Source organism: Marmota monax, unplaced genomic scaffold (assembly GCF_021218885.2).
Source record: "Marmota monax isolate L192 unplaced genomic scaffold, Marmota_monax_Labrador192_F-V1.1 WCK01_AAM20220418_F8-fsc00001, whole genome shotgun sequence".
In the NCBI taxonomy this organism is placed as follows: Eukaryota; Metazoa; Chordata; class Mammalia; order Rodentia; family Sciuridae; genus Marmota; species Marmota monax.
In genome coordinates, this window is record NW_026693777.1 from 55,975,509 (window position 1) to 55,993,059 (window position 17,551).

Consider the following 17,551-nt stretch of genomic DNA (forward strand, 5'->3'; position numbering starts at 1 on the left):
AAAAGATGTGGTTATCACAAGTCTGTTGAGGGGAAAAACCACTACATAAAATAACTTACTTGGAATAAATATTTTGCATCAATTTAAAAAACAATACAAAAGGACCAGTCTATACTTTTTGGTAATATCTGAGATTTCCCCCCAACTAGTTTTCTTTATTTCTATTTTTAGACTCTGACTCCTGAAATAAGGGACTATTATAACAAATCAAGATTCAGACAAATGTTAAGAAATGTGCCAAAAACACTTCATGCTGTCTTTCCTAGGATTCCTTGAATGCTCCAGACAGTCCCAGAAATGTAGCTTCAGACTATCCCCATTAGACATAGATTTAACCAACAAAGCAGGTATGCAACCCAAGGCTCAAACTGTTCTCCCTCAGCAAGCCTTTCCAACAATGCAGGCAAGTCAGTCACACAGGCTGCTTCCCTTTTAGTGTCTACTATAACTTATTCCTTATGTCTTTCAAGTTACTGATTATTTATAAAATAGACTGAAGTAAACTCAGTACACCCTCATTTTTCATTTAGTCAACATTTATTGAGCACTTTCCATCTTGGTACCTTAATGTGTCTGGGATAAGACAGTCCCCATGTGCTGGATGATTACCATAGAAATGGGTTGCCTAGCTTTCCTAAAGAGGGGATGTCTATCAGTCAAGATTTTGGGTTGTAAACTTTGGCAAAAAGAAATTTATTAGCAGGATTATAGGGTGCCACAGAATCACTGGAAGGCTAGAAAAAGAGAATAGGCAACCAGTACTCCAGGGAAGATCATGTGGCAGAAGCTTTAACTCCAACCCCTGATAACTTCAAAGGATAAACACTAAAACCCTAGGGAGAGTGTTCACTTGGAACAGCTTAATTCAGAGGTTTACCCCATGGCACCAGAAGGCATAAGAGTCATTTCTCTCTTTAAACATTTCACCAACAGATGTAAAAAATGATTCAAATCAACAAGAAGCTGACTGATACACTCAGCATAAAGACAAGCAAGGTAAAATTTGTAGGTCACTTGCTATATGTTAATAAAGGAACACAGACTTCAGAAAACTCCTTCAGAGCCCTGGAAACCAAGTTGTTTTTTTTTAACCCAACAAGGCCCACGTTTTTCAATTCTTTGAATATCTCAATGAAACTGACACGGGTACATTAAAATAGATAGGAAGTTATAATCTAGAGCTTACATATATTAACACTAATAATCATTATGTAATTACATATTGTACATCATATACTGTATTGAAGTTTTTATAGGTATTCCACATCTGGGATGATACAAAATGAGTTAATATTGATTTTCCCCCTTATCTTTGAATACACTTAATTCAGCAAGCTACTATGTTAACTTTTACAAAGTAGTCCTCATTCATATTAGAATTGACACAATCTATGAGAGAGTAAACTGATGCCTTTTCCCAGATCTCCTTTTAAAACATAAGCTGAAGGACAGGGAGGGAGGAAGAATATCCCTTATATTACTTAAATCACCCCCTAAAATTATGGATATTCATCTTTTTAAATTACTAAGAGGAACCAGTAATGTACTCCCTCTCCCACTCTTCAAAGAATGGGAAACAAGATGCTCTTCATAGAAATTTAACTTTCTGGCTAATTTAAAGACTAAAATTGACATTGGGATTAAGTACACCATACTCAATTTAACCACAGCTATCCCAAACCCTAATACCTCCACCTCTGTCCTGAGTCAACTGCTGCTGTGAATTCACACAATAGGTGTAAAAGCTAATATTTTAACTAATTTACTATGGTGGTGGCTTGAAGTACATTTCCTAATTGAATTCTTACAATCCTAAGGTTGAGCCCATTATTATATTTTTCAGATAAAGAAACTAAGTCAAAATCAAGTTAAATGTTACTCAAATAACTTGCAGAGTCTTCTGTTAGCAATCATGTGAGACTGAATAAGTCCTTTCCACGTATAGCAGAGCAACTCTGTAAACAGACTTATGTGAACACAAGTCCCTATCTCCTCCATCTTTTTAGCTGTGTGGTAAAGACCTCAAATTTTTTCATCAACAAAATGAAAATCACGATATCTACTTTGTGGGATATTGTGAAGTGGACTGGCCCTTCTTGAATTCCTATCTACTGGATAAACACCTTCTTAAGATTTCTATTTTTTAAAAAATATTTTTTTAATTGTTGATAGACCTTTATTTATTTATATGCGGCGCTAAGAATTGAACCCAGTGCCTCATACATGCTAGGCAAGTGTGCTACCAGCCAAGATTTCTATTTTCAAGAAATTGTTTTAACATGGAAGTTTTCTTTCTACATTCTTAAAAGTATCAGAAGGAATGTAGGAAGGATATCCCTTCCCATGATTCCAATCCTATATTTTCTTAAACAAATAAAGAATATAAAAGTGTGTAGGAAGTGTCGAGAAAATTTGATACTTTTGTGTTATGCTAACTGCTCAGCAGAGGTCTCAGCCAGATAAGCTGAAATAGAAGCAGCCTAAAAGTATCATACCATGCAAGCATAAGCCATGTTTTTAAAGGGTTGGCCAACTCTTCTCAGTGATCCAACCAAACTCAGAGGAAAGGAGAGAGAGAACTGTGGCATGTAAATCCATATAGTTTAGAATGAGATCTGGGTTCTCAAAATACTGTGAAATCCTGATGATGCAGAGAACTGTCAGGATGCTAAACCTAAGTACATCAGTTCTTCAATTCAACCAATTTCCAAAACTGATTGTCTCAAAGCAACAGCAGCTTCCTCCCTACATAGGAAGGTAGAAAAGTTGCTTCCTAACAGTATGTAATTTTAAACATGCTCATATTAAAACAAATACAGTATATAGGAAAACATCTCAAGAAATACCTTTCCTCACCTATAATTTTCACATCAATAATGTTATTTACAAATATGCCATATTTTTATTATAAATAAGAACACAAAGGCAAAACCACATTGGAATTCAGGTCTTCTAACAGTTGGTCCAGAGACTGATTAATTTTTTACTACCTGACACTAAAATTAAAAATTAGCCATCACTTTGTTACCCTAAGCATCTGTAATGTATTCTAATTTCTTCCCTGAAAAAAGATAACCTATTATTCAATATCCTTAACACACTTAGTCATAATAATATAAAAGTACAGAAACACAAAATACTAAGCATATATTTCTCTTTAATTAACTATATTTCCTAATACAGTAGCATGTGTAAAGAAAGTTATTTTCTTCCAAGTAAAAATACCTCATACTTTTTTTAGTATCTTTAAATAATATATAGGCACACACTAAAAATGTTTTTATTTTATGTATAAATAATGGGCAGATGTTATACCCATAAATTCTATATTCCATAACAATTAAGAACCTGTTTTTAAAAAGAAAGAAAACTCCGAAACAAATTTTAAGACACTAGGATTTCCTTGCTTCTACATCAGGGGGAGAAGGAAGGGAGCTTGCTCTAACAGGAATCACAAATTAGAACTGAGTATTCTCTAAAGCAGAAATAATATAGTGCCATTTCAAGTAAAGATTAGTCAGCTCTCCTCACAAACACTCACAACTACCTGCCAAGAACAGGTAAACCAGGTCAAAACAGCTTAGCATAACTAGGCTTCATGGTATTTGGCCATTATGCTCCTTTAGGCTAATAAATCAAAACAGAAAATACTAAAATAAAAATTAAAGATTTTGAGATTGCCATACAAATTGTTAGTTCCTTGTTGTATCCTCCCTTCTATAACATAATAAAGGGAACATTTTACTGCAAAGAAAATTTGATTTTACCTATCAATGGCCATGAATTTTTGTAATTATTTATTACAAAAATGCTGCCTAGTGCCATTATCCAAAAGGCATGACCATTCTGTCCACAATCCACTTGTGCATTTATAAACAGAATTTTCATGATTTACATAAGCATGTCTATCAATGAAGACATTACAATGAGGTGCAATCTAACATCCATAATCTGATGCTTTGCAGATAGCAATGTAGGAGAACAGTATTTGTAATCACCTTTCACTTCAGTGACCTTATATAAAAATTAATTATTTAGAATTAAATTCTAAGTCTCCAAAGGAGATTTTCAAATGTACACATAGAAATGATTATAGAGTAAGATTTTTAAGAAACATCCTCCATGTCCACATCCTGTTGTAACTGCTGTACCATTTTTTCTTCCAGCTGCTTTCCTTTGCCTTTAAATAAATAATAAAAAACATAATTAATTCAATGTGATCCTTTATACTTTATAAAGGATCCTATGTGCTTTACAATATTAACCAATTCTAAGAAATTTAAGAGTAATAAGCTGAACTTTTACAGATCTTAGATCTTATAAATGCATAAAGTAATAAGCATCTACAGACATTTTGCATTTCACCCTCAGTAAAACCCCTTTTTAAAAATAAAGTTACTGTGGCTCATTTCTGTTGTTCTGGGGGTACACTGAAAACAAATTTTATCTACTTTGTTTAAATAGAATTTAGTACAAATATAATCTAAGTAGGACTTTTTTTTTAATTTTCATTTTTTAGTTGTAGATGGACACAATATCTTTATTTTTTTATTTTTATGTGGTGCTGAGGATCGAACCCAGGGCCTCACACATGCTAGGCGAGCACTCTACCGCTGAGCCACAACCCCAGCCCTAAGTAGGACTTTTACACAAATCTACATGCAGTTTCAGAATTTGCCTTTTATTAATAAGACTTAGGCAAAATTTCTCTCTTTCATAACCTACATAAGTAAATTTTTAGAAAAAAAAATTATACTTGGTGCCAGGTGAGTATGCACCTCAATACTATGCACACAAATAACTGCCCCAAACAGTGACTACCAGTAAAATACAATAAATAACAAAGACAAGGTTTTAAAACAAAAAAGCAGCCCTCAGCCTTTAGTATCAGCATCACATGGAGATCTACTAACAGCCTGGGACTTTACATTTATAATAAGTTCCTCCAAATCATTCCAATATGCACCAAAGTTTGAGAACCACTAATAATCAAAACAGGTGTGAGGCAAAAATCTTCTATGAAATTACTACTCAGATCACTTTAACATGGGAAAAATATTGTATGCAAGACAGGTTATTATGAAGAGGAAAAAGAAACACCATATGCAACAGATTGGCCAAAACAGAAAAACTGAATTTTTTTTTTTTTTTTTAAATAGGGTCTCACTATGTTGTCCAGGCTGGTCTCAAACTTATCAAGTGGACCCTCCTATCTCAGCCTCTGGCTTAATAAATTATATTTTTATAAATAAAATCATATCATAAATGTACAATAAATAATATTTAAGTGTTTAAAAATACCGTAAGAAAGTACTCAATTACATAGACTACAAAAATATACACTTCATCTCTATACAAAAAACAGAACTCCCATGCAATATAGTACTGACCTGCAAGAGGGGCTCGGATAAGATGGATGTTTTGCTTGACTTCTTTAATGTCCTGAACTTTCTGTAGCTCTTTATTTTTCTTCAATCTAGGATAAAACATATCAAAGCCAAACTTCAGTTACTAAAAACTTCTTTAAGAAACAATAATTAATAGTATTGCTACTAAATTTCATTAAGTAAGCCGTACTGATAAGAAATGCAAACTAGATGATTACCTTTCTGTTCTCTCCCTTTTCTTCTTCCCCTACTCCCATCACTCAGAAGGAGCATATGAATAGTCTATCAGGGTCTTTCAAATTATTCTGAGGTGGCAAGCAATGAACTTTGCCATCTACCTTGCATCTATTCCCAAATTTAAAGGTAAAGTCACTTATTAAACCCTTAGAGATGTACATCTTTTTTTGGTACCGGGAAGTGAACTCAGGGGAACTTGGCCACTAAGCCACATCCCCAGCTCTATTTTGTATTTTATTTAAAGACAGGGTCTCATTGAATTGCTTAGTGCTCCCCCACCTATTGCAGAGGCTAGCTTTGAACTTGCAATCCTCCTGTCTCAGCCTCCCAAGCTGCTAGGATTACAGGCATATGCTACCGCCACTGGCTCAAGATGTACATTTTCTACCCCCAACAAATCAAACTCAAAAATATTATTGTCTAGTTTCTGCCTGCTTAAACAGGAATCCAACACTACCCACTTATTCATTCACTATATTCCTCCTGGTGCCTGGTATGACACAAAATGGGTGCTCAATATACATTTACTGAGTGAATGAAAGATATGATTAAAAAATTATCAAGTTTTGGACACCAATTTCTATTAAGTACATATGGCAACTCTACTATATAAAACAATCCGTTAAAATCTCTAGATCTTTCTCCTCAAATAAATAACAAGCTCTGTGTGTTGTAATTTTCTTTAACTATTCAGTAATTAAAAGAGCACAAACACCAGTGATGTTCAACAGAAGTGCTAACAAACTAGTTCTCAAATATTCAGGCCCCCTTTCTGATAGGTTTTAGCATTCTTTTAAGCCACAAAACTTAAAAACTTCAATGCTTTGACAGACTTCCACAGTGATTAGATTAAAAGCAAATGTTCTTGCTCCAGAGAAAGAGCTAATATTGGGTTAACGCAGAGAATTAGCTCTTAGAAGCTAATTAGAAGCTTAGAACTTCTTGTTAGCCATAAAACAGCAAACCAAAAAAACCCAAATAACCCAATCAATAAATGGGCAAAAGAGCTAAACAGACATTTCTCAAAAGAAAAAATACAAATGGTCAAAAAATACATGAAAAAAATGTTCACTATTACTGGCAATCAGAGGAATGGCAAAACAAAACTACATTGAGATTTCACCTCACTCCAATCAGTACAGCAACTATCAAGAATACAAAAAAATAAATGCTGATGAGGTATGGTCATACGGTGTTGGTAAACCTGCAAATTAGTATAATCACTTTGGAAAGCAGTTCAGAGATTCCTCAAAGACTAGGAAGAATCACCATGTGATCCAGCTATCCCATTTCTTGGTATTTCCCCGAAGAACTAAAATCAGCATACTATACTAATATAGTCACATCAATGACAATTCACAACAGTCAAGTTAGGGGACCACCCCAGATGCCCACAAACAGATAATGGTTAAAAAAAATACAGTATATACACACAATGGAGTTTTATTCAGCCATAATGAAGAATTAAAATTATCGAATTTACTGGTAAATAAATGAAACTGAATAACATCATGCTGAGTAAAATAAGCCAGACTCAGAAAGTTAAAGATCAAATGATTTCTCTTACAGAAGCTAGAGCAAAGTAAGTGGGAAAAGGGGGAGGGGTTTCCCCAAGAAAATAGAAGGGAGATCAGTGGAGTAGAGGAAGGGGATTGAGGCGGAAAGAAGAGGGATGGGAAAAAGGAAAAAATGTGGAATGCAACTGACAAAATTATGTTGTGTGTGTGTATGAATATACCACAATGAATTCCACCTCTATTTGAATCTATAGAGCATAAAATAAAGAAAAAACAGTGAATAAATAGAAGACCAGTAGAGTAGAAAAAAAGGGAAATAGGGACAGGGAGGGAGAAAGAGAGGAAAAGATGAAGCACTGGGGACTAAAATGGAACAACTTATATTCCATGCATATATGATTATGTCAAAATGAACCTTACTACTATGTGTAACTAAAATGCACTAATAAAAACATTTTTTTAAGGTGGAGGGAATGTTCCATAATACAACAATTTATACTCTTCAAAAGTATCAATGTAATATTAAAACAAACAAAAGATAAAAAACTATCCAGATTAAAGGAGATGAAAGAGATATGACAACTAAATGCAATGCATGATCCAGGATTTTTCTATTACTATGAAGGACACTACGAGAACAACTAGTGAAATTAAAACAGGGTCTACAGATCATATAATAATAGTTTTGCATTAATGTTTACTCCCTGATTTTGATAATTACACTGTGTTTATGGAAGAGAATATTCTTATTAAAGAATACTCAGGAAAAAAGGGCATTACATCTTCAACTTACCATATAGTATCAAAGATTAAGTAAATATGAGAAAATGCTATCAGAATATATGACAGTTCTTTATACTATTCGTCAAAGTTTTTTGCAAATCTAAAGTCATGTCAAAATAAAAAGTCTCGAAAGATAATAATGCTTCTAGATATCTACTATTACTCTACACAAATATTCATACCTGTTCATTATAAATTTAGCTTGGCGTTTCTGTTTGATCTCTTCAACTCTCTTCATTGCATCAACTACAAAAAAATTCATAAAATCAGAAAACACGTGTACATTCAAGCAATATGATTATAATCAACAAGTGCTTTAATGAACATTTATTATTGATTTACAGATTAATTTAAGTGGAAAAAAATCCACTGCAAAAACAATCCTTACTGAAAAAGCTAAAAAAGGAATATACTTTTAGTTGACATCACTGTCAACCTTCTCTAATTTTTTTGCAAAGCCTTTGCTTTTAAACTTTTCTTATATTTAAACCAGTCCAGTGCTTTTCAAATTTTATCACACAGAGAGCTTGGATTATTGATAACTTTTCCCATTCTTAATTTGTAATCTCCATAGACAAAAGACAGCACATTGCTAGTCATGAAAATTTTTTCTTCAAGTACCTTGGATACGGTGTGGTCATGACAAATACTGGTAAAATGAACCAATCAATATTGCTACATTCTCAACTACCATAATCCAACTGTTTTGAAAAATGTCTACGGGAGTCATGGCTATCAAGAAAATGAGTTCAATTATAATCCAGAATGTATATCAGTACTATCCAATAAGACAAAATACATATGTAATTTTAAATTGTCCAGTAGCTGTATTTAAAAAAAAAAAGTAAAAAGGCACAGGTGGAAATAAAAGGATAAATCTTGTTTAGCTCAACGTATCCAAAAAAGCTGTCATTTTCAACATGTACAGCAACACAAAAAATTGTTAATCAAATATTTGATCTCTGTTTTCATACTAAGTCTTCACAATCCAATATGAATTTTACATATATAACACATCTCAATTCTGACTAGTCATATATATGTGAAAAATGGGGAGTAACTAGGAATGAACAAATTCCTTAGAAGAGTATAATATATTTTTCTGGAACACTACTGACAATTTTTACTGTATAAGAAACAATTTTTAGACTTTCATACTGTCTACCCAGCAGCTCTTTTTCAAAAGTCTATTTTTAGAATCCTAGTGCAAAAGGATAACAGAATCTGTACAGAAAAAAAAAAAATCAATGAATTAACACTGCTTCTTACAGAATTTACAGAGGTATTAATAAGTGGGGCTAGGAATGAGACTCTGTTATAATACCTGAACCAATTACTATCTAATGAGTACTCAATAAAGAGGGCAAAGACTATGTGTGACCTTGATCATGCATGAACAGTGGAATCTACAAGCTCTCTCAAGAGACTAAGTTTTACCACACATAGGACTTTTTTCATTAAAAGTCTGCCTACTTCTTGAGGGTGGAGAGTGGGGAAGACTAGGTATTATTTTAAATTTCAGTAAAATCTATAGTTTCATTTTTACGTAAGTCAAACACGTACAAGTTATCTTAGAAAAATTTGTAATGATCACCTTAAATGCTGTACTTTTTTTCTTTTTCTAGTTTGAAGGTGAAAGCCAGGCCTTAAGTATGCTAGGAAAGCAATCTACCACTAAGCTACATCCCCAGTCTGGTGTTTTTTTTTAAGTATTAAACTTTATAATGTCTTCAAAATACAGTTTATAGTCCTAAACTAAATGATCTAAAGTGGTAAAGTGCCTTGGAGTTTTATGTATATTTTAACTGTGCCACACTCAACTGAAGATTATTTTTCCTTCTCTATTTTTTTCAGAGTTTTGTATGTTTTTGACACCTCTGTGTGGGCCCTTCAAATTTAATTTTATATTATTTTTATAATGGAACCTCAGCCAACTCTGTAAAGGAATTCAAATAGCTCATAATTAAATATATAAATACAACCACGAAAAAGAGAATAAAAACATTTAAAAGCAAAGCAATAAAAATTATAGACCTAATATTTAAAGAACAAACTGACATTTAAAGTTATAGTAACACCCTAAACCAGTCTCTCCTGAATATTCTTTGTATTCCCCTGTGACTTACTAGTTTTATTCCATAGTTCTCGCTGGTATTTGACAGGTTCATTTCTACGTTTTTCAAATTCAAATGAGTTATCCTGCAAAAAGAAACACAGTGCTGGTAAAAGATGTAAAAAGGAAGCATTTCTTAAAACATTCTTTTTTTTACAAAAGTTCTGAGGGGACACATATTAGGATTTACCTTCCCCCACCAGTGTGATCCCAGAGAATATGGGTTTTCAATCTTTTTCTCCTTTTTATACCTCCATTTATAAGATGTTCACCTCTCTCTATATATACAGATGAGTCTCAAAGAGAGAGGAGTGGAGAATATTACCCCCATCTAAAGAGGGGCACTGAACAATGATGGTATAAAGGTATACATAAACTTTGGTATTATATTGAATCATATGAAGCTGCCATTATTCATAGATCAAAAGAGTCAAATAGCCAGGCACGGTGGTGCATGTCTGTAATCCCAGTGGCTCAGGAGGCTGAAGCAGGATGATCATAAGTTCAAAGCCAGCCTTAGCAAAAGCAAGGCACTAAGCAACTCAGCGAGTATCACTTGCATTTGAGGTGCTTTGCTGCTTCTTATTCATACTGAACATTATTTTTGTGACAATAATTATGATTGCACTTGCATCCGATCTAATACTATTTTCATGTTCACTGAAAAACACTGTTTCTGGGAAGCCAGAAAAGGGATTCACGCCAAATGTTTGTAGATACCACCCTTAAATAGTGCAGAGGGAAAAAGGTTATGGGTTCTGAAGGAAGAAGAGGCCGTAGAATAAGGGACAGTTTAAAATTCTTTTTCCCTCAAAGCTAGCCCATACTATAGCGTTCACTGTCTCCCTTTACAGGGAACAAGCATTAATAGATCCTTTTATCAACTCAATAACATCAATATGATCAGTGTGATACATCCAATGAAATCTCATTCTAGACTTCCCACTATTTCTCTTAATACCAAAACTACTAACAATCAGAAACTGACAAATGAGTGTTATTACAAACCTCATCTTGAACTGCCATTCAAGAATCCTTTAATCTCCTAGTTTCCTCTCAAATCCTTGAATAGCATAAACCAATTGTGTTCCTATACACCAGTGATGAATCAACTGCAAGAGAAATTAGGAAAACCACCCCCATTCACAATAGCTTCAATAAAAAATAAAATACTTGGGAATCAATCTAATAAAAGACGCAAAAGACCTTGACAATGAAAACTGCAGAACACTGAAGAAAGAAATTGAAGAAGACCTTTGTAAGATAAAATGATCTCCCACATTCTTGGATAAGCAGAATTAATATTGTCAAAATGTCCATACTACCAAAAGCGCTATACAATTTAATGCAATTCCTACTAAAATTCCAATGACATTCTTCACAGAAAAAGTAATCATGAAATTCATTTGGAAAAAAATAAGCCCAGAATAGCCAAAGCAATCCTCATCAAGAAAAGTGAACCAGGAGGCATCACAATACCAGACCTTAAATTATAATGCAGAGCTATAGTAATAAAAAACAGCACAGTATTGGAACCAAAATGGACATGAAAACTAAACCCACATAAATACAGTTATCTCATACTAGACAAAGGCACCATAAAAGTACCTTAGGGAAAAGATAGCTTCTTTAACATATGGTGCTGGGAAAATTGGAAATTCAAATATAGCAAAATGAAATTAAGGCCCTATCTCTCACCATGCACAAAATTCAACTCAAAGTGGATCAAGGACCTAGGCATTAGAGGCCATGTGCCTACTAGAAGAAAACGTACGCCCAACTCTCCATTGTGTCGGTTTAGGAACAAGCTTCCTCAACAAGACTCCTAAAGTGCAACAAGTAAAATCAAGAAACAATAAATGAGATGGTATCAAACTAAAAAGCTTCTTCACAGCAAAGGAAACAATTAACATGGAGAGCCAACAGAACAGAAGAAAATCTTTGCCACCTATACAGCCTCAATTTCCAGGATATATAAAGAACTCAAAAAATTTAACACCAAAAAACAAATAACCCAATCAATAAATGGGCAAGGAACTGAACAGACACTTTACAGAAGGAGAAATATGAATGGTCAACAAATATATGAAAAAATGTTCAACATCTCTAGCAATTAGAGAAATGCAAATTAAAACTACACTAAGACTCCACCTCACTGTAGTCAGAATGGCAATTATGAAGAATACAAGTCACAATAAATGTTGGTGAGGATGTTGGAAAAAAGGTACACTCATACACTGCTTGTGGGACTACAAACTAGTACAACACTGTGAAAAACAGTATGGAGATTCCTCAGAAAACTTGGAATGGAACCATCATTTGACCCAGTAACCCCACTCACCAGTATATGCCCAAAGAACTTAACATCAGCATACTACAGTGACACAGCTACATCAATGTTTACAGCAATTCAGTTCACAATAGCTAAGCTATGGAACCAACGTAGGTGCCCTTCAACAGATGGATAGATTAAGAAAATGTGGAACATACACATAATGGAATATTACTCAATCATAAAGAAGAATGAAATTAAGGCATTTGCTGGTAAATGAATGGAAATAGAGACAATCACACTAAGTGAAATAAGTCAATCCTCCAAAAAAACAAAGGCCAATGTTCTGATATGCAGATGCTAAAACACAATAAGAGGGAGGGGGAGGGAAGAACATAAGTTTATTATATTGGACAAAAGGGAATGAAGAGAAGGGAGAGAGATGGGAATAGGAAAGACAGTAGAATCAATCAAGACATAAATTTCCTATGCTGATGTATGAACACAAGACCAGTGTAACTCCACATCATGTTCAACCACAAGAATGGGATCGTAATTAGAATAAGTTATACTCCATGTATGTATAATATGTCAAAATACACTCTACTGTCATGTATATCTAAAAAGAACAAATAAAATAACCCCCCAAAAAATTCATTGAACAACAATTTCCAATTGTACCTCAATCCACTTAAATAGTTTTCCTTTGTTTTCGAGAGCTAGTCTTGTAAGGATAAGAAACAACTTCTATAAAACTGGTGATTTTTTCTTTTTCAAAAGCCTACAGAATGATGATTTTTAGGATCATGGGAGAATAAGATTATAACCAAATATTATGAAATACTCACAATCATGTTATAAGAACCCCTGTTATGGTTAATTAGATACATAAACCCTCCCCCCAAACTAAATTTTGGAAAATGTAAAAATCATATTAACAGCTAAATATACTCACCACTGTAAGCTCTTTGCCAGCTGCTTTCCGGAATGCTTTAGTCCACCTGACCTTGCGAGGATTACGCTTCTTTTTAAAGTTCTTATGACATTTGGATTTACAGAATCTGAATACCTACAAGAAAAGTTAAAAAATATTAAAAAAGGTCAACGTTAAAAATTGTCCTATCATAAGATGTTACCCCTGTAAAACAAAAAAAATTATAAAGTCTGAGAAATTACAACGGTTTCCACTCATAATTCTTTCTACTTAATCCATTTAGAAATGTGAGAGACATATGAGAATAAATGAAAACAGAACTCGTTTGTAACTGTTAAACATTACCCCAACTAAAGGATAAGGGGCCTGAAAATATAAATAAAAGCTACTAATCATTGTTATCAAATAATAAAAAATAATACCTTACAATGATCTTGAATAAAGGAAACAGTTTTAAGAAAAGCTATTTTAAGTCCCTTCTCAATTCAGGATAATTCTCAAAATTAAGGTTCTATTTATTCCAATGGGGGCAAAAGTTTCAAACAATCATTCTGAAATCTCCTTTGATTGAAATCTTTTCATCTGGATAAAACCACCAAATTTCAAACCAACAACAGATTGTCTAATTCTAAAGAATGTATTGACAGATCTAATAATAAGAGTTTATTACTTTGATTTTCCACCTTCATTCTCAAAGATCTGATCCTTTAATTAATAGTTAAGTTATAACTTAATGATGCTTCAATGTGTCCCTGTTTTTATAAGTCTAAATTGCATTATTTTGTTACTTTGCAGTATTATAGAACACAATTCAATTTGTGTATGTTAGTAGAGGAAATATTAAAAGTAATTCTTTGAGCTTATGGATCCTGATTAACTTGAAGTCTCTTACGTAGAAGATGTGACACAATTAAATATGTTAAAAGAACAGTATAAGTAATTTAAGTAAGCCTGTGTGTATATCACAAATCTTAATATTGCTCACTTTATATACATTGTTCTATAGGGAACTTCAAGCAGGTCACTACACACAGTAAGAAACTTTCCCTTCAATACCAATTTAAACCAATCTATACACAAACCTAGAGAGCCCTCTTAAAAAATCCGAATGACAATATTTGGTTAATTTCAAATCAACTAAAAAACATGAGAACTACTACAAGATCCTAGAGTAACCCACCAGGAACTGTTATCAGTAAACTGTATTTTAGTACTTTCAGCTCAAATAATATCACCTTTTAAATAAAAGTTTCCAACATTTAATACCTAATAGATAAGCCCTAAGCGAATCCTCATTTCTCAAATCTAGATAATGATGGGTTTGAACTTGTTCTGGGTCTTCTCAACTCCAAACAGAGCCTACAGGAAGTCTACTTGACTCCACACCTAATAGGTATTATCTGAATAGCAGAATGAAGTATTTGAAGAGATTGGAGTCACTGGAGATAGGATAGGATTCAATTAGCAAATAAGGACCACCTGCAAGCCTGAGGTTCTACTAGCTGGTAGGGATATCAGAATAATTAAAACATAGTGCCCTATCTTAAGAAGTTTAATCTAACAATGTGAGTCTTACTTTGCAAACAAAAACATTTGAGATCAGACCAAGAAATAAACAATGAGATTTTAAAACTATATAAATAACGTATAAAGTAATAATAATAATAAAAAAAATACATTAGGAAGTGGTTAAATCTATTCTGGGTAGGCCATGGATGGACTATGTATAAGCCAAAGCTTCACAGGCTCACATTTCCTTTTCATCTAGTCCCTTACCATCTTCAGTCTTCAACATACCAATAAATGATTCATAAACTACCCTGGCCTAACACTGTTCCAACCCTTCTTTTTCCACTAATCCAACCAACATTTATTAAGCCCTCATTAACAGTGTATGTAAGTATGGGAAAATATAGAGCAATAGCACTAACTTTGCCCTGTGAAGCCTCCTAAGAAGAGTAAGAGGAGAAGTAACTATCAAAGACTTCATGAGGTCTGGTGTTATAGCTCAGTGGTAGATCGCTTGCCTAGCACACATGAGGGACTGGGTTCGATCCTCAGCACCACATATAAATAAAATAACCGTATTGTGTCCACCTACAAATTAAAAAATTCTTTTTTAAAAAAGAGTCTCATGAGAAAAGACCATAAAAGCTGAAAGACTAGTTAGGAGGCTATACAGGTAACTCATACCAAGTTCAAATTGGAAGGACAGAAAGAATGTTAAGACATCATTATTCTTGCAGAGGCAAAATGGATAAGACTTGGAAAAAGTAAACACAAAAGATGAAAAATTCAATGACTCTCTGTTTCTAACAAAACTACCTTAAGAAGAGGGGTGGTATTAATTCAAAAAGCAAAAAGATTTGAGGCAGTAAGAATTTCTTTTTCAGTAGATCCACTGAGATACATGCAGAACTTCCCCACCCAATGGAAAATTCAGATATAGAGCTGAGGAGATACAGATTCAGGAATCATCAACATAAAAACGATGAGAAATTTTTTCTTTGTCAGTGCTTCAGGGCCTCTACCTCCAATCATTCCCATAATCAACTCTGTTCTGGGTCTACTGGTCTTCCTCTGGACCAAACTAACTCCTGGCCAATTCAACACTATCTTTGATAGCAACATAGACTTCCTCATCACCCTGAACTTCCACTGTGTCTACCAAATCAAAACCCAGCTCAACAGTTCTCATGAAGTTGTTACAATTCCAATATCCAGCTGAGAAGCACTACTGGATAAAAATCATGAGATCCTGATGACCAGATCATCTACAAACCACATTGTCCACTGGGAATGAGACCCCAATCTTGCAATCTTTTTGTTTTTATAAATTTCTGTGTTCCTACCAGGAAGTATTCAAAATCTTCTACATGCTTTAAGTTCCCAAAGAGGTTTGGTCCCTATCCTCCAGCAGGATCCCTTGCTCTTAATTTAATAAGGTTAACACCTCTGGTCTATAACAGAGGTATAAAGTCATATAGTAGGATCTACAATTTTATGTCAAAATCGCCTTTCACATCTTCTTCCCTTCTCCAACAAAGTTTCCAACTCCACACAGGTTATGAAAACCAGGAATCTGTATATTTAACAGGTGTCTAGTAATTCAGACACAAATGTAAGACAAGTTCAATTCTAGGAACTGGAGGAATAAGGTTCATTCTGATACAAGAGGGAAAATTCATTTATCATTCACAAAGTCATTCACAACTAGGCATGTCTATGTTTATGTTCACAGGCTTATTTCCGTATCTGTAGTCCCAAGCCTCTATCATTTACAATCCAACCACTTCCTCAGAAATATAATAGCTCTGTTCCTTATCTTTGCTCAAACTTTTAACTTTCCTTCAATCTAGAATGCCCTCTCCTTTCTCCACATGGGTAACTGCCCAGTCCTTTTTTAAAAATACTGAGGCAGGGCCTTGCGAAGTTGCTGAGGCTGCCCTCTACACTACCTGTGCCTCCCAGGTCGCTGGGATTACAGTCATATGCTACCATGCCCGACTCCTCTCGTTTCTTATGCAGTATTCAAAATCCGGTATACATGTCACTTCCAATTCCAACCTTCTCTATACATGACCCTCCACAACTCACCTCCAGTAACTCTACCTAACTTTCCTATTTAGCAAAAAAAACATTTCCATCAGTCTCTACGCACTGCGGACAGTCCCATCTCTTGTTCGTCCCTAGGGACACGGTCCTTCGCATATGCTTGATGAGACATGAGTTCAACAGTTTACTGGCTTCAGGAATTGGCCCTGACCCAATAACGATCAAACAGCCCCAACAGACGCCCCGGGATCCCCGGTGATGCTGGTTAGGATCGCTCCTCAATCCCAGCGCAGCCAACCCGCCCAAGATGGCCTTGGTGGAAAGCTCCGCTCGCGACAACAGCAAGGAGCAATTCTCCAAGCTGGACTGAGGACAGAGAAGCCGAGTAGGCGGCCGGCTCTCTCGCCAGGGCAGCGCGGAGAACCCAGACCACACCCCGCAGGCTCCGCAAAACCCGGAGCCGAGGGGGCGCGTTCTGGGCCCGCGGGAGCGCGGCTGGGCAGACGCTTGCCTCGGCCGCCTCACCTTGCAATCATTGCGGACGAACATCATGCCGTGGCCGGGGTAGATGGGCCCTGAACAGAAATAACACTTCTCGATACGCATGTTGAGGCCGCGTGTGTCCCCACCGACCCAACGGCGAGCTGAGGAGGAAGTGGCGCGCGGCGTCACAGGAAGTGATTCTCGTCCACGCCTCCGACCCGGAAAAGGCCAGTGTCTGAGCGCCCCTGGGATGCTATCCGAACACGACTG

The 17,551-nt window shown here is 35.0% G+C and overlaps 1 protein-coding gene across 1 annotated transcript; it reads right to left on the reverse strand.

Annotated features, from left to right (window-relative positions):
- Nucleotides 1-1,151: 1,151 nt before the first annotated feature.
- On the reverse strand, nt 1,152-17,517 carry Rsl24d1 (ribosomal L24 domain containing 1). The gene is made up of 6 exons (XM_046461685.2): nt 17,324-17,517; nt 13,265-13,378; nt 10,051-10,123; nt 8,107-8,170; nt 5,391-5,476; nt 1,152-4,180 (listed from the first exon to the last, which is right to left on the reverse strand). The coding sequence occupies exons 1-6, from the start codon at nt 17,402-17,404 to the stop codon at nt 4,107-4,109; spliced, it is 492 nt and encodes a 163-aa protein (XP_046317641.1). The 5' UTR covers nt 17,405-17,517; the 3' UTR covers nt 1,152-4,106.
- Nucleotides 17,518-17,551: the final 34 nt, after the last annotated feature.